Genomic DNA, 14425 nt, shown 5'->3' with positions numbered 1-14425 from the left:
TACCTGATCCGCTGCCGCTGGTGGTCATCTCGATCATGTGCCTCAGACTCACACCCTTGCTGAGTATGGGATGGTCGGGCGCCTCTATGCTCTCGTCCCCGTGGCCGAGATGATGGTGCAGACCCCTTTGTCTGCTCTGCATCGATCTGCAGTAGAATACCAGCACTAGCAGCAATATGCACAGTACGGGTATCAGGACTATGAGGATGATCTGCAGCGTCGAGTCGAAGCTTTCTTGCGGCTCTGTTTTGTTTTAAACTTGAGATTAGTACTTAGTCCCTTTGGGGGGTTGAAATCTATGGACCACTTTATTCAACTCTTAATACTTAAGTCCATAGGTTTCAAAATAATTAGAACCAATCAAAAACTGTTAGTTAAGTCACTCAGTTACGGTTAGGATAAGATCTAAGAGTAATACTTTTGTGTGGTACTTACCGTTAACAAAAGACAAACTAAATCTAAGCAAGCAAAAGCACAAGAACATGCAGCAGCAATTATACCAATTCATGAATACAATCTGATGGTAGAACCACATCATAATGGGAACCCTTCTGATAACATTAGATTAGCGTCGAGGAATGATTTTCTGTAAAAATCTATTGTTTTTAAGTTTCCATCGCAAACGGGACACAAATGTAAACGACGACCGTTTGATGTATATCGCACTGATCTTCGCAGTATTTTTATTTTTCCAATGTTTATTTGCTCTAAGAATAAGTTTGTTAATGTTGCGTGACGTACGAATAATATCGAAATAACTTTGCCTTGCTCAAACCAATCTTTATGAGCAAAGGAGTGATTCTTTCATTCACTTCAAAGATGCAATTATTAAGCATGATACAGTCAGTAATATAGAAAGTGGAACATACACATCCAGTGGACAAAATTGTACAGTTTTAGGTAATAGACAGAGTAAATTATCCACTCATTGATCTAATAATGAAGTGGATAATTTTATCTTAAGGTACATTCCTTACCACTTCTATTTGATGTTGAAGATCCTTCAAATTATCTAAACGTTCTGCTCTCACTCATAGTATGAGTCTCCCTCTTTATTTAATTGGAGCAGTGGATCTATGTGTTATATTTTCCATATTACTGAATATATTTTGTTCCTGATTATTTGTAGGTTGTTGTCCCCCAAAAATGCAAGATTCTCGTGCAATTACATGCATGTTGTACCCCTTAATTATTTCTTAGAGCCACATTATTCTTTCCCTGACAATAAAAAAGTTCCAACTACAAACTTTTATTAAATTTAATGGATATACATCAAACGCAACAACCATAAATATATAAAAATGTGACATAACAAATTTTCCGAAAACACAGATCGATCGTCCGACCCCAACATGTTCATCCCATTGCTCTCTCTAACCTGGACTACGTAATTGGATTTCCAAATTTTGTAGTATATCCGGATTATCATTGCATAAGTCCGGCTCATAGCAACACCGCGACGCCCATCCGTCTTTGGACGTCTCATTGCATACTATTTCGACGCCCTCGCTGGGTTTGACTACCATTTCCATTATGTCATTTTTATTTAAGCATCTATAAAAACAAATCAGTATAATTGGGGGGGTGAAAATTTTTAAGTTTGGGTCGAACCTTTCGGGAGCTGAAAAAATGGTGAGTGTGTGGAAATTGTGATTGTATTTTATGGTCATGTTTTATTAATTTGTCTCCCAAACAATGGGAGAAACTGTTAATAAGGATAATGACGTTTTGGTATCATAAATTGATTCAGTTTAGGGTTTTCCTTTTCCTTGTTGTTCTTATTAGATCTGAAGTGACACATTCATGACACTTTCTTTCATCACTTCTCGACGAAATAAATTTATTGATAAGCAAGAAAAGCGTATTAGTAGTAGTTTGAGAAACTTAGTAGAAAGTCGCTTGGTAAAAAATATATGCAAAATATATACAAATTGTAATATGTTTGTTTATTGCTATATAAATAAAGCGAAAAGTTTAACCACAACCTTAGATCAATGTAATAAATTATTACACATTTATCAGTGCCTGGATGATTAAAATATTAGTATAAATATAAGAAGTTTTACCCTAAAATTTTTATAATAAAAAGATTTTGTCAAAACTTTTAAAGTAAAATATGTAAATAAACATAAATAACGAACACCCTGTATAAAATTTGATAGTACTAATAATAGTTTCTTATAGAAGAGCCTTTAGTAAATGTGTATGCCAAAAATTAACTTCCCAGCATCAAAATTGGTGGCTCTACAGACATTTTAGTTAGGCCAAAATTTTTGGAATAAAATTAATAATCCCAAAACAATTGGGTTTGGGTATAGGACATGGTATAGTCACTTTTTTTGTAATTACATATAGAATTTAAAAATAGTAAAATATACAGGATGTTCCAATGAAAATAACAATATTATTAATGTTTTAAGATGTATAAAAGTAAAACAACGAACACCCTGTATAAATATGGAAGTACCAATAATAGCTTCTTATAGAACAGTCCTTAGTTAACGTGTATGTCAAAAATAAACTTACTAGCATCAAAATTGGTGGTTTTAGAGACATTTTAGTTAGACCATTAATCTGTCAAAATTTTTAGAAAAAAATTAATAACCCAAAAACTATTGGGTTTAGGTATAGGACATAGTATAGCCATTTTATTTATAATTATTAGTAGAATTTAAAAATCTAAAAATATACAGGGTGTTTTAATAAAAATAACAAAGTTCCGGCAAAACCGGAAACGAAATTTTGTTCAAAATAAATTCAAAAAGGAGATTAAGTCAAGTTATAACTGCTGTAAAAATTTCAAATCGATTCCTTTTACCGTTCTGCAAAAACTAATAAATAAGTTAGGTGAATCACCCTGTATATTAATATTTTTTTTTAATAAATTTACATATTCTTTGTAGAATTAAATTTTTAAGTAATTAAATTTATAAAATGTATGTATTTCAGCAAATTAAAAAATTACTTAACAATTAACAATGAATTTATTATTAGAAAATTCAATTTTAATAAAAAATAAAATATAATTAAAATTTTATTTATAGAAAAAAAAATAAATACGTATTATTATTCAACATTTTTTAGTCGAGTATCATGAAAAATCTGTAAGGAAATCTACATAAGCATTCATCTTTCAGACACTGATAAATAATGCATTATTACATTTCGAAGCGGCCTTCAAATATTTCGGCAACGTCCCACACCGCCACCGAAACTTCAGAAGCCCTGTGAAGGCAATATAGTGCAAATGCCCAGAAAATCTCCAGCCAAAAATAAATAAATAAAAGTAAAACTGACAGAAGAGAGAGAGAGAGAGAGAATTAGATGCGGTGGAAAGTAGTGCTGCAACTACTTGTTCACAAAAATAAAATAATCAGTCAATCAAGTAGTTAAAAAGTAAGTAAAAACTAAGGAGTAAATAAATAATTAAATATGTACAACTGATGCAACGAGAGTGCTCGGTCTCGGTCTACTGTGCGTAAAGTGGCGTCCGCCCTCGGGCGTTCTTTACCTTCCGGTAAGTTGAGTTTGGGGCGCAGATGCTCGTTGCAGAAGTCGTCGTCTTTGCAGCACTCCATGCTAAACCATGGCGGCTGGTTTTTATAGCAAAACATCGGGTTGTGCGGCGGCACCAACATCATTTTTTCCAGACACCTAAATTTAGTAGCCAAGCGTCAAAAACCAATTGGAATCGTTCAAACGGACATTTCGGTTTTCAAATCGGCGAGAGACGAGACAATTTTCGTTTAGGTTTCATTATTTTTTGGCATTTCACTAATTCGCTTTGACCTAATCGTTTTTATAATGCGGTAATTACGACTAAGTTCATCTGTTGAGGAGTGTTCATTCACAACAGGGCGTATCTAACATACATAAAATGTAAATTACGAATAGTTTTCTTGGATCTTTTCCATGAAATTTCTTAAAAAGCACATTCCACTCGAGTCCACATGATAAATATCGACATATCCAGATTTAAAATTAGGTTCAGTGAATCGGTTTAAACAAGACATATCCAACGTCTTTAATACTAAATCTGAGAAAAGTAGATTAAAAAAAGATACATCAATTCTGTGGTTTTGATCTTCCATTATCGATTGATCTTATAACTAATCGATATCGTAATTATTACTGATAATTATAGTGTCAGGATGCCTTTTTAATGTTGGAGAAAGAAAAGGAAAACATTAACAAAATTCTAAAATAATGATTTTATTATAATTTAATTACAATAATAAATTGTTAAGTAAATATGTTCATATTTTAATATAATATATGACATCATCTGATGATTAATATTACATTCTTTAATTAATAACAATTTTCTTAATAAAAATTCCTGCTGCAAATTCTTTTTATTAAGAAGAATAATTTGTGAAGTAAATTTCTTTTCATTTATTATTTTTTTAATTTAATATGTGTAATATTGATTATTAATAAAATATTCTTTGATAATATCAATTTTCTCAACAAAAATTCCTGCTACTATTTATTTTTATTTAGAAGAATAAGTTATCAGGTGAATTTGTTGATACAAATACTTCTTTATTTTAATAAACTTTTTTTTAAATGAATACATCGAAAAATAAAATATCTTCATATAATATCAGTATATTTAAACAAAATTAGACATATCCATTTATTTTTAGGTGTTCTCCTTTTTAGTTATCATTTTTTTAATTTAATATATGTAATATTGACATAATTTGATTATTAATAAAATATTCTTTGATAATATCAATTTTCTCAACAACAATTCCTGCTGCTATTTATTTTTATTTAAAAGAATAAGTTATCAGGTGAATTTGTTGATACAAATACTTCCTTATTTTAATATACTTATTTTTTTTAAATGATTACATCGAAACATAAAATATCTTTATGTAATTTCAGTATATTTAAACAAAATCAGACATATTCCATCTGAATCCTGACAAAATTAGACACATCCATTTATTTTTTAGGTGTTCCCCTTTTTAGTTATCATTTTTTAATTTAATATGTGTAATATTGACATAATTTGATTATTAATAAAATATTCTTTGATAATATCAATTTTATCAACAACAATTCCTGCTGCTATTTGTTTTTATTTAAAAGAATAAGTTATCAGGTGAATTTGTTATTAAAAATACTTATTTATGTTAATATTATACTGTTTTAAAATGAGTACACTTATTTTTAGGTCTTTAAAAGCATATATTTTTTTGTAAAGCGTAGTTGTAAATGGACATTCCTCAACAAATTGTAAAAGATACATTTTAAACGTAGGGAAAAAAACAAGTCTATAGACTAATAAATATTTATTCATTGTAAATATCAGCCACTTTTGGTTATTTCAATATTAATAGATAAATAATTGATCAGTTTCTGGGAAGAAAAATATTCAACATCCGTTAAAAATAAAGATTTATAGAGAAAACCTTGAAACGTTCAAAACAAAATAGGTGTAAGCCTAAACCAGACAATTTTCTAGACGATATTGTATTGGAAAAATCCTTGAAATTATCATCTAAAATAGAATCGAATGTTTACAAAAAAAACCGCCTTTGTGCATAAACAAAACTGGTTCTCACAATAGTTGATATTTTGCATTTATAATTAGTAAATCAATTAAAAATTGCACACGATTAGCTACTCAAAATTAAACAAAAAATAAATAAATAAAAATAAAACGTCGGCCTTAAATCTTGTTGTATAAAATCAGTGGGATGCGAGAGATCTAGCTAATAAAAAACATTAGTAGTAGTAAATTAAATTGAATATTATTATGTCTCCAATTGTAGAACGTGCCAATTCGTTATTCAAATAACCAATGCCAATTGTCCGTACGGGTTCATGTGTTTCGATTTATCGCAGCGACGCAGATACATAAAATTTCGATAATTTCCAAAAAAAAACAAAAACCATCAATAATATTCAATTCGTGTGAAACACATGGTTAGTCGTTTTGGGGACGTTTTAAAGAAAAAACACTAGCTCAAAAAAAAAAACCAAAGACAAGGGAAGTAGGGGGCACACTTTTACCTGCCGTCGCGTCAAATCGAAAAACCGTTTCGTTAACGCAACGCGCGTTGCAATAATTTTTATCGTTGCAGCAGCACAGCGGTTGCGTCGGATCGTCAGCCACCCGATTGTGGCACCAACGTGGCTCTTCCGGCGGGAAAAAGTTCTCCCTGTTCAAACACCTACGGGCCAGCATTAGTAAACTACATCATTCGCATGTGGTTTCGTGAATTATTATTTATTTAGGCCCCCGGAATTGGGTCGCAGTCATTGTTATGGTGATAGTTATCCAAAGGCGTACTTAGCACCGATAAAATCTTATAAATATTAAGTAATTACTCTCAACACTCTGGCAATAACTGTTTATCATTTTTTGGACACAAACAACAATGTTTAATGTTTAAATATGTTTGTGTAAAATTTTATTCTGAAGCCATAAAGTTTGGAAATACTTTCAGGTTTTCGTATTTTGTGTTATGGAAAAGGTTTTATGTCCCAAATTTCAGTCCAAATTAAAGATATTTCAAGTTAAATTATCAGTTAATGAATTATTTATTAATATATCAACTCCTGTAACAAAATTACATCAAAAAATAATATTTTGTACCACTTTTTACTGAAGTTGAAGTATATACTAGTACTATAACAAATGAGTACTAGTTAACTGAAGTTTTTTTTAAATAAAATTAAAGATGTTGATGTTGAATCTTATATAATTACATCAAAAAGTAATATTTTGTGTCATTTTCTACTGAAGTTGAAGTCTACACTAGTACCATAACAAAAAATTTCTAGTTAAGTGAAGTTTTATAAGTTAAATTAAAGATGTTGAAGTTGAATATCAGATAATAAGTTATTTAAAGAATATATCGACATATTTTAATCATTTTTAATAAAATTCATACTGAAAATTAAAATGTAATAATATTTTTGTGCCATTTTTTGCTGAAGTTGAAGTAGGAAATAACATTTTTTGTGCCAAATGTTACGTAATATATGTATATAAAATAACTTATGAATATATTTATCAAAATTAGTTTAAAAATGTACAAGTTATAAACATTAAGAACAGCAAAAATACATAAATTATCATCTCTTTATTGCTTAATAATATTAAATAAATATACTAAAGTGCAGCTTATGGTTGAATACAAATATTTCTTTTGAAATCTATCTAAAAATAACCTTAAGTTATCGATATTTTCATAAATAAACCGATAATTAAAATAAAAAAGTAAAATTCGAAAATTTTTGGATATACTGTGTAATAAATAAATAAAGCCAAATTATCTTTAAAATAATTATCATTGCCCTAAAATTATCATCAACATCATAAATAATAAATTTACAACGACAAATTTAATGGGAAGTATCAAATAAAGCTGTAAAACAATAATTTTATTGCTGCTGTACATTATTTATCAATTTGAATTTAAATTTTTAACAAAACTGTTGATTTACATTAACATTAAATGGCTTTTCCGGTACAGGATGGGACAAACGTCTCCGGCTTTAGATAGGTCAGTAATCAATAATTCTATGTTATTTTTAGAAACATTTAATTCAATTGTGAATTACACCATGTCCGGGTTATTGAAGCCAAGTACAAGTTATAAACATTTAACTAAAAATAGAGAAATAATCTTCTCTTTATTGCATAATATTTGTAAGTGTAATTTATAGTTTAATCCAAGCATTAACTTAAATAAAACAAATAATTTAAATCTTTTTCTCATAACACAAAATAACTCGAAGTCCTTTATGTTTTTGCGGCACAATTTTACTTTTTATTGTTTACTTATGTAATTAAATTACTGTTAAAATTCAAATTATCTTTTAAATTGCCTTGGAATCGTTATCGACCTCGTAAATATTAAATTTACAGTTCCTCATTTTACAGGCACAAAATAAAAGAGTAAAACAATGTTTATTAGGCATACTTTGTCACTAATCGGAACTGCAATTGTTGATAAAATCGTCAATTTACTTTAAAAACAAATTTCCGGTTCAGCATGGGATAAATATCTCCAGCTTTAGGTAGGTCAGTAACCATGATAAACGAACGTCAATATTGCGGTTAAGATCTAAATAGGTGCCACATTTTTATAATTATATTTGTGACATGTTTTGAACACAATAAATCAAAGGATATGAATAATTTCCAATGCTAAATATTTAATCTATGATAATTTTTGTGACAGCGATTTTCTGATGTAGGTTTCAATGCAAAACACCAAATTAAATAATAATTCACTTCAGATAGGTCAATGCATATGATAACGGTGTGACACGATTACCATTTGCCAAACATGATGTAGTCAACCAATACCCTTTCGATTGTCTCATTACTCTCAAATCATGGATCATGAATGAACAGTGCGTCTCAAAAATCGTATCGACATAAACAGTATGTTTGAAACAAATCCGAAAAAGGGGGGGACAAGTGAGTGAGTCGTGTGGTGGTTGCATACCGGTAGATGTATGTCTGTTTGCCCTCATGGACTGACACGGCGGTGAAGCAGTAGCCGTCGGTCCTGCACGTCGAGTTGTCGCAGGAGTCGCACTTGCACAGCAGTGCCCGCACACCTTTGAACAAAAAAAAAAATGACGAAAACATGGTCAACCAGCTCAATCAAAAATCCAATTCGACTTACCATCGATGTGCAGCGTGAGGCACAACGCGAGCACGCACAGCGCGACTCTGTCGCCCATTTTCACCGTCAGTTCGCACACCACGGGCAGTCCTTTTTTCAATAACGATAACAAATCATCCACAGTTAACTATGCACAGTACAACAAAAACAATCGGTGCACTGGTGTCGGACATTGTTGCGAGTCGACGACTTCACGTCACGACGACATTGTCCGGAATGGGGGGCCGGTGCTGGTTGTCGCCTCCTGCTCTCGCTTAGGTACGCCGTAATGCCGATTTGGTAAACAAAACAATTTTAGAAACTAGAAATGTCGACCATGATGGTGCGCGAGGTAACGGTGTTAATCGCCAGGCGGCGCCACGCCTCGCAAAATATCAATATAACGCGCCACATTTAAATAACATATTATATAATCATATTGTTTTAATTAATGTGATTTTTTTAATTCACGCCGCCGTTAATCGTAGTAATTAATGGAAATACATTTACAAGTAACATAAATGTATTATTGATACGTCTAATTAATTTAAAAATTATTTAATAATATAAAAAATAATTGAATACAACTTGACTTATATTTAAACAATTTTTAAATCGTTACAAAAGTAATAAATAAACTTAAAACACGTGAATTAAATTTTAATAATGACGTAAATAATAATTTAGTCTAGGAATATTTATGTAAAATTAATTGATTATCAATCTCAATATTTATTTCCCCAAATTTATATCAAAGGTTAAATAATTAATTGGAGTAAATGTTGGAATGTTGCTTTATACTCCTACAAATATGATAAATATGTTATATAAAATGTCATAAATTTGCCATTTAAGTAAATCACGATTATAATTTAGATTCAGTGCACGTTTTCTCAATTTAAAAACAAATTTATTCTTCAAATTGATCACGCAGTCATAATATAACATTGAGATAATAATATTTACATGTTGTATAATAAAATTTGGTATATTTTATGTTTTACTGCTTTAAAACAAGATTTTTGTATCTAAGATGTACAATGTAAATGATCACAGGAATGTGAACCATTTTTAATAGTATCATTCTTATTTTTGTAATAGTATAAACAAATAATCCAAAAATGTTACATATATTTAAAACTAATTGATTACTAATTAGAGTATTTAATATTAATCTATGTGTGTGAAGATTAAGTAATTAATTGGATTAAATGTTAAATATTAATTAATTGACTGTATTAAAGTAAAATAAACTATTTTATAAACATTTCCCATTAAAATTTAGATAAAATAGTGTTATATTAATATAAAACAATTTTTATTAGCATCAATATTTCTAAACAAACATATTTGAAACTATGGATATTACAAATATTTAAAATAATTGATTCTAAAAATATATTGCTGTAAAAAAATAAATAATATAATGTCAAATTAGTATAAAACCACTTTTAATTGTATTTATATTTTACTAATTTAAAATATCACAAAGAAATATTATATATATTTAAAACAAATTAATTATTAATTACAGTATTTAATGTTAATCTCTTAATTTGTAGATTTAGTAATTAATTGGATTAAATATTAATTAATTAATTATATTAAAGTAAAATGCTGTTTTATCATTAATTAAAATTTATATAAAAAAGTATTAAATTAATATAAAAGAATTTATATATTATTATTATATTATATAATATTATATATATATATTAATAATATAAATAAATACAATATTTAAAACTATGTATATTTAAAATATTTTAAATAAATGATTCTACAAATAAATTGCTGTAAAATAATAAATAATAAATTATCAAATTAATATAAAATCATTTTATTATTATAAAAATTTCTTAGAAATGTCATCAAGTATTTAAAATTAATTGATTGTGAGTAGCAACGTTCTTTATTTGTCTAAATCATCATCAAGTGTAAAGTAAATAATTGAATTAAGCTCATATGTTGTTCTCCAGTCTTCCAAATGATAAAATTTTTATATAAAAATCATAAATTTGATAGTTAAGTATATCATGATTATCATTTCAATTCAGTGCACGTTTTCCAAATTTCTTTTGAGGCATTTCTTCTAAATTTATCGCACAGACAAGTAAATATTTTAAAGCGTCCGAAAACAAAGCTTGAATCCATAATTTATATAAAACGCAGGCGCTTACGTATTGCAGGATTTTGCAGACCATTTTGCCAAATTTACCTTTCTTCCTTCTTTATACAACTGTTGAAATAATTATGACTTAAATTAAATATCTTATTATGACAATGAATAAGTTAAATATTAATTAATTTTATTGGGGATGTTCAGAAAGTTAAAACAATTTATTAATTACAAATACATTATATAAAATTACATAAATACACATAAAAAATAAATAAAAATAGTAAAACATGATAAATATTGTATCTTATTTTGATAGATAGATTCTGAGAATTAACAATAGTCGAGTCATTTTAAAACAATAACATTCAAAATACATTGTTAAATTTCTAGATAAAAACTGATGATTTTTCTATCAAACATTCGGTTTTTTTATTTCTAAATTTAACAAAATTAAGTGCATTAACAATTACTAAATTATTGCACGTTGCAGGATGATTGGGAATACATACATAAAGACTTGACAACACTGTTTCGCAGGACGAATTCCTTGTGTCCTGATCTTTTGGCTGCAACGTTTATTATTTACGGAAACGTTCCGAGACAAAACCGCATTTTTAAATATGCGACGACGGACTGATTTGTCATTTGAATTCATCAGGACGATGTGAATTTGCCCATTGGAATTATGTGGTTTGTGCAGAATTGCGTTGTCGTTGTTTTCGTCCTTTCTTCCAGTTTCCTGTTTACCTATTCGAAAAATGCCAAAATTGAAGGTAAATTTATTTAATTTATTTATAAATGTACAGAGTGTTTCTCTAAATAGACCGAAAACTAATCTAAAGTATTAAATTTGAACCAACTATTATTAACAAGGAAATAAATTAGTTGAATTTAAATAAAACCTTCTTATTAGAAGTTATGCAACCATAAAATTTTAGATGTTTCCACTTGTTATGCGCCCAAACTGACTATGAGAAATAACCCGGAGGGAAATCACGTGCACGTGCTCAAGGAGACGTATTCCAACGTGAAAGAAGTGAAATTTTACGGATCCATCGGTCCTTTGGGTGAGAGGCGATTATGCAAGATCAAATGTATCGACGGCCAATGGGTTGGTCCCTTATGCATAGACGAACAAGGTAATAAATAACTTCATTTGAGACACTCAGAATTTACATTTTTACATAACTTGCCAGAGAAAGGAAGATTCCAACCACTATTCAGGAACTGCAAGCTGGACTACTTAAATCCGAATTTAATCATCACCTTCAGGAACATCACAATTAAAGACATCGGCTTGGTGTACCCCCATGGGACGGTACTAAAAGCAAGGTGTCGGGAAATTGGGATGTACAAACTTCTCGGCAACTCCACACCTAAGTGTGAAAACGGAGTTTGGTCCTCCAGACTGCCATCTTGTGTTCGAACCACCCTGTTCACCAATCTTACCGGTATACTTTAATTAATTAACTCCAAAGTGCATAGAGTCAATGAGTAAATTTTTAGAAGATGCCCCACCTCCGACAATCCTCTTTAAAATACCTTCGGGGTCATCCTCAATCGAGCCGGGAGGTGAACTTGCAATTTATCCTGGAACGACAGTACATTTAGAATGTATATTTTCCAGACACCTGGGCTCGCCTGATTGGACCTGGACCGCACCTCTGGGTGAATATTTAACAGGTACTATTATAAAATGATTTGTTGCCAGATTTAACGGTTTGGGTATTAGGTTGGGCTATTGCTCCGGAAGAAAGGGACTGGAAGTACAGACTATCAATTTACTATGCTAAAGAACAAGACTCTGCCACATTCACTTGTTCAACTCCACGTGGTATCACCAACAGTATTGTCCTTCATGTTGCAGGTAAGCTTAACCTTTATTCTTACTAAAAAAATCACAATTGGGGGCTTTCGTAGCGGTCCACTGTGAGCCAATAACTGCTGAACTGGATGAGCACATGACTATGCGAAGTGAAGGCACAAAGCTGGGCCAGAAAACTTATTTCCAATGCCAAAGTGGATACCAAATCAACGGTGATCACAATATTACTTGTCAATTATCAGGTAAGATTTCCATTAGTTTTAAAAAAATATACAGTTTGATAGAGTGTTATTTTAGGACAGTGGTCAGGTGCAGTTCCAACGTGTGAACTAGTGAAGTGTCCAATGTTCCATCCTAACAGCAACTTAACAACGAGGCATTTAAAAATTGAAGAGCAAAGCAATTCATATGGAGGACGAATAGTTTTCAGTTGTGAATGGGGGTACAGACTAGTTGGAACGCCTGGATTGGAGTGCGAATTAAACGGCACTTGGTCGGGGATTATTCCCAAATGCACAAGTAAGAACTTCAATAATTGATAGTGGATATAATTGTGAATATTTTTTTGTTTTCTAGTTATCCAGTGTTCACCACCGATAATCCAGCCAAACTCCAACCTCCTGGTGAACGAAATTTCTGGCATGGATGGTGGCAAATATACGGTGGGGAGTTTATTGCAGTTTTCTTGTAATAATTCGTTGGTTTTGATGGGGGAGAGCACAATTATGTGTACAGAAACAGGCATTTGGTCACATCCGTTACCAGTCTGCAGACTAAAATGAAAGATTCAATGAAATGTCTTCTACCAGGGTAAAAATGTGTAGACGATCAGTTTAAAAACTTTTAATCCAGTTGTTCATTAACGAATATAGGGTGTTTCTTATGTACTGGGAAATTAAATTAATATTAATAAGGTTAATATGAAGTTGATGTAAGTTTTACGTAAGAACCAGCCTGTATATAAACATTTAAATAAAAGTATAGTGGAGTAGAAAATAAAAAAAAAAATTGTAGCATTATCATCTATTATTAACAATTTTTTCAATAATATTCAATCCACTAGAATATGTTGTGATCTTGTATATTACAATATTTGTTATATGTATATTGATTTTTAATAAAAAACGTATATTTATTATCTGTTGTGATTTTTATCCCACAACAATATTTGCAAGGATTACTTTTGTTCATTTTATCATAAGATAATAATTAAGTAAACACTTTTAAATAGATTGTTATATCACAGTACACCTAATGGACTAGGCAACCCTCTACTCAACCATGTGTTATCTTAGTTGCCTAGCATCTAAACTTGCGACGCGATAATTTTAGGTTAACTTTTTGTATAATACAAATTGTTTGTTATTTAAACAATATATGCTGCAAGAAAATATACAATTGGAAAAAGGGTAAGTAAACTTAATTAATGTATATTTGTGTAATAAAATTTTCTATAAACTACAATTAGCAAGCAATACATTTATACTGTTTATATAATTAAATTAACATTGTGTAAACATGTAATAAAAATATAAATAATATAAGATAAAAACTTAAATTTATTGCAATAAAATGTGTTTCATGTGACATTGAAAGTATGCTAACTAAAGCATATCTTATAATCTCTAAAATATGCATAATGCCACCACTAAAAAGTTTATCTATTTATCTGATATTAAACAAGATAAAAATGTTTTAATTTAAATGATTACCTGATACCCATCAAGATAAGGAATTAAACTTAATCAAATAAAATATTTACTTCAAGTTAAAGATATTAATGATAGAATATTAAGCTTAAAAGATAATATTAACCAATTTTTTTTAACAAGAACTTAT

General features: G+C 29.6%; 2 protein-coding genes across 12 annotated transcripts in view; one reads left to right on the top strand and one right to left on the bottom strand.

Annotated features, from left to right (window-relative positions):
- LOC109596445 (TGF-beta receptor type-1) overlaps positions 1 to 8996 on the bottom strand; it is a 28290-nt gene extending 19294 nt beyond the window's left edge. For 8 of the 11 annotated variants that reach the window (XR_007547219.1, XR_007547218.1, XR_007547217.1 and 5 more), the window contains exons 1-4: positions 8661 to 8996; positions 8478 to 8592; positions 1379 to 1554; positions 4 to 243 (exon numbers count right to left, since the gene is read on the bottom strand). Coding sequence is in view for 4 of the 11 variants with exons in the window: in XM_020011989.2 (XP_019867548.1) it covers positions 4 to 243; positions 1379 to 1554; positions 8478 to 8592; positions 8661 to 8718 (589 nt within the window). In the remaining 7 variants the exon portion in view is untranslated. Of the gene's footprint in view, positions 1 to 3; positions 244 to 1378; positions 1555 to 3511; positions 3655 to 6027; positions 6189 to 8477; positions 8593 to 8660 lie in introns of all 11 variants that reach the window. The other 3 variants (XM_020011990.2, XM_020011991.2, XM_020011992.2) reach the window with 3 other exon arrangements.
- Positions 8997 to 11294: 2298 nt separating this feature from the next.
- Positions 11295 to 13613, top strand: LOC109606743 (locomotion-related protein Hikaru genki-like). Its single transcript, XM_020023278.2, has 8 exons — positions 11295 to 11534; positions 11700 to 11900; positions 11958 to 12212; positions 12268 to 12444; positions 12494 to 12628; positions 12682 to 12828; positions 12884 to 13105; positions 13163 to 13613. Exons 1-8 carry the CDS (start codon positions 11447 to 11449, stop codon positions 13366 to 13368), a joined length of 1431 nt encoding a protein of 476 aa, XP_019878837.2. The 5' UTR covers positions 11295 to 11446; the 3' UTR covers positions 13369 to 13613.
- The last annotated feature ends 812 nt before the right edge of the window (positions 13614 to 14425 follow it).

This window comes from Aethina tumida, chromosome 2, assembly GCF_024364675.1.
Source record: "Aethina tumida isolate Nest 87 chromosome 2, icAetTumi1.1, whole genome shotgun sequence".
In the NCBI taxonomy this organism is placed as follows: Eukaryota; Metazoa; Arthropoda; class Insecta; order Coleoptera; family Nitidulidae; genus Aethina; species Aethina tumida.
Note: the sequence above shows the minus strand (reverse complement) of the source record. Positions and strands in the feature narration are given on the sequence as shown.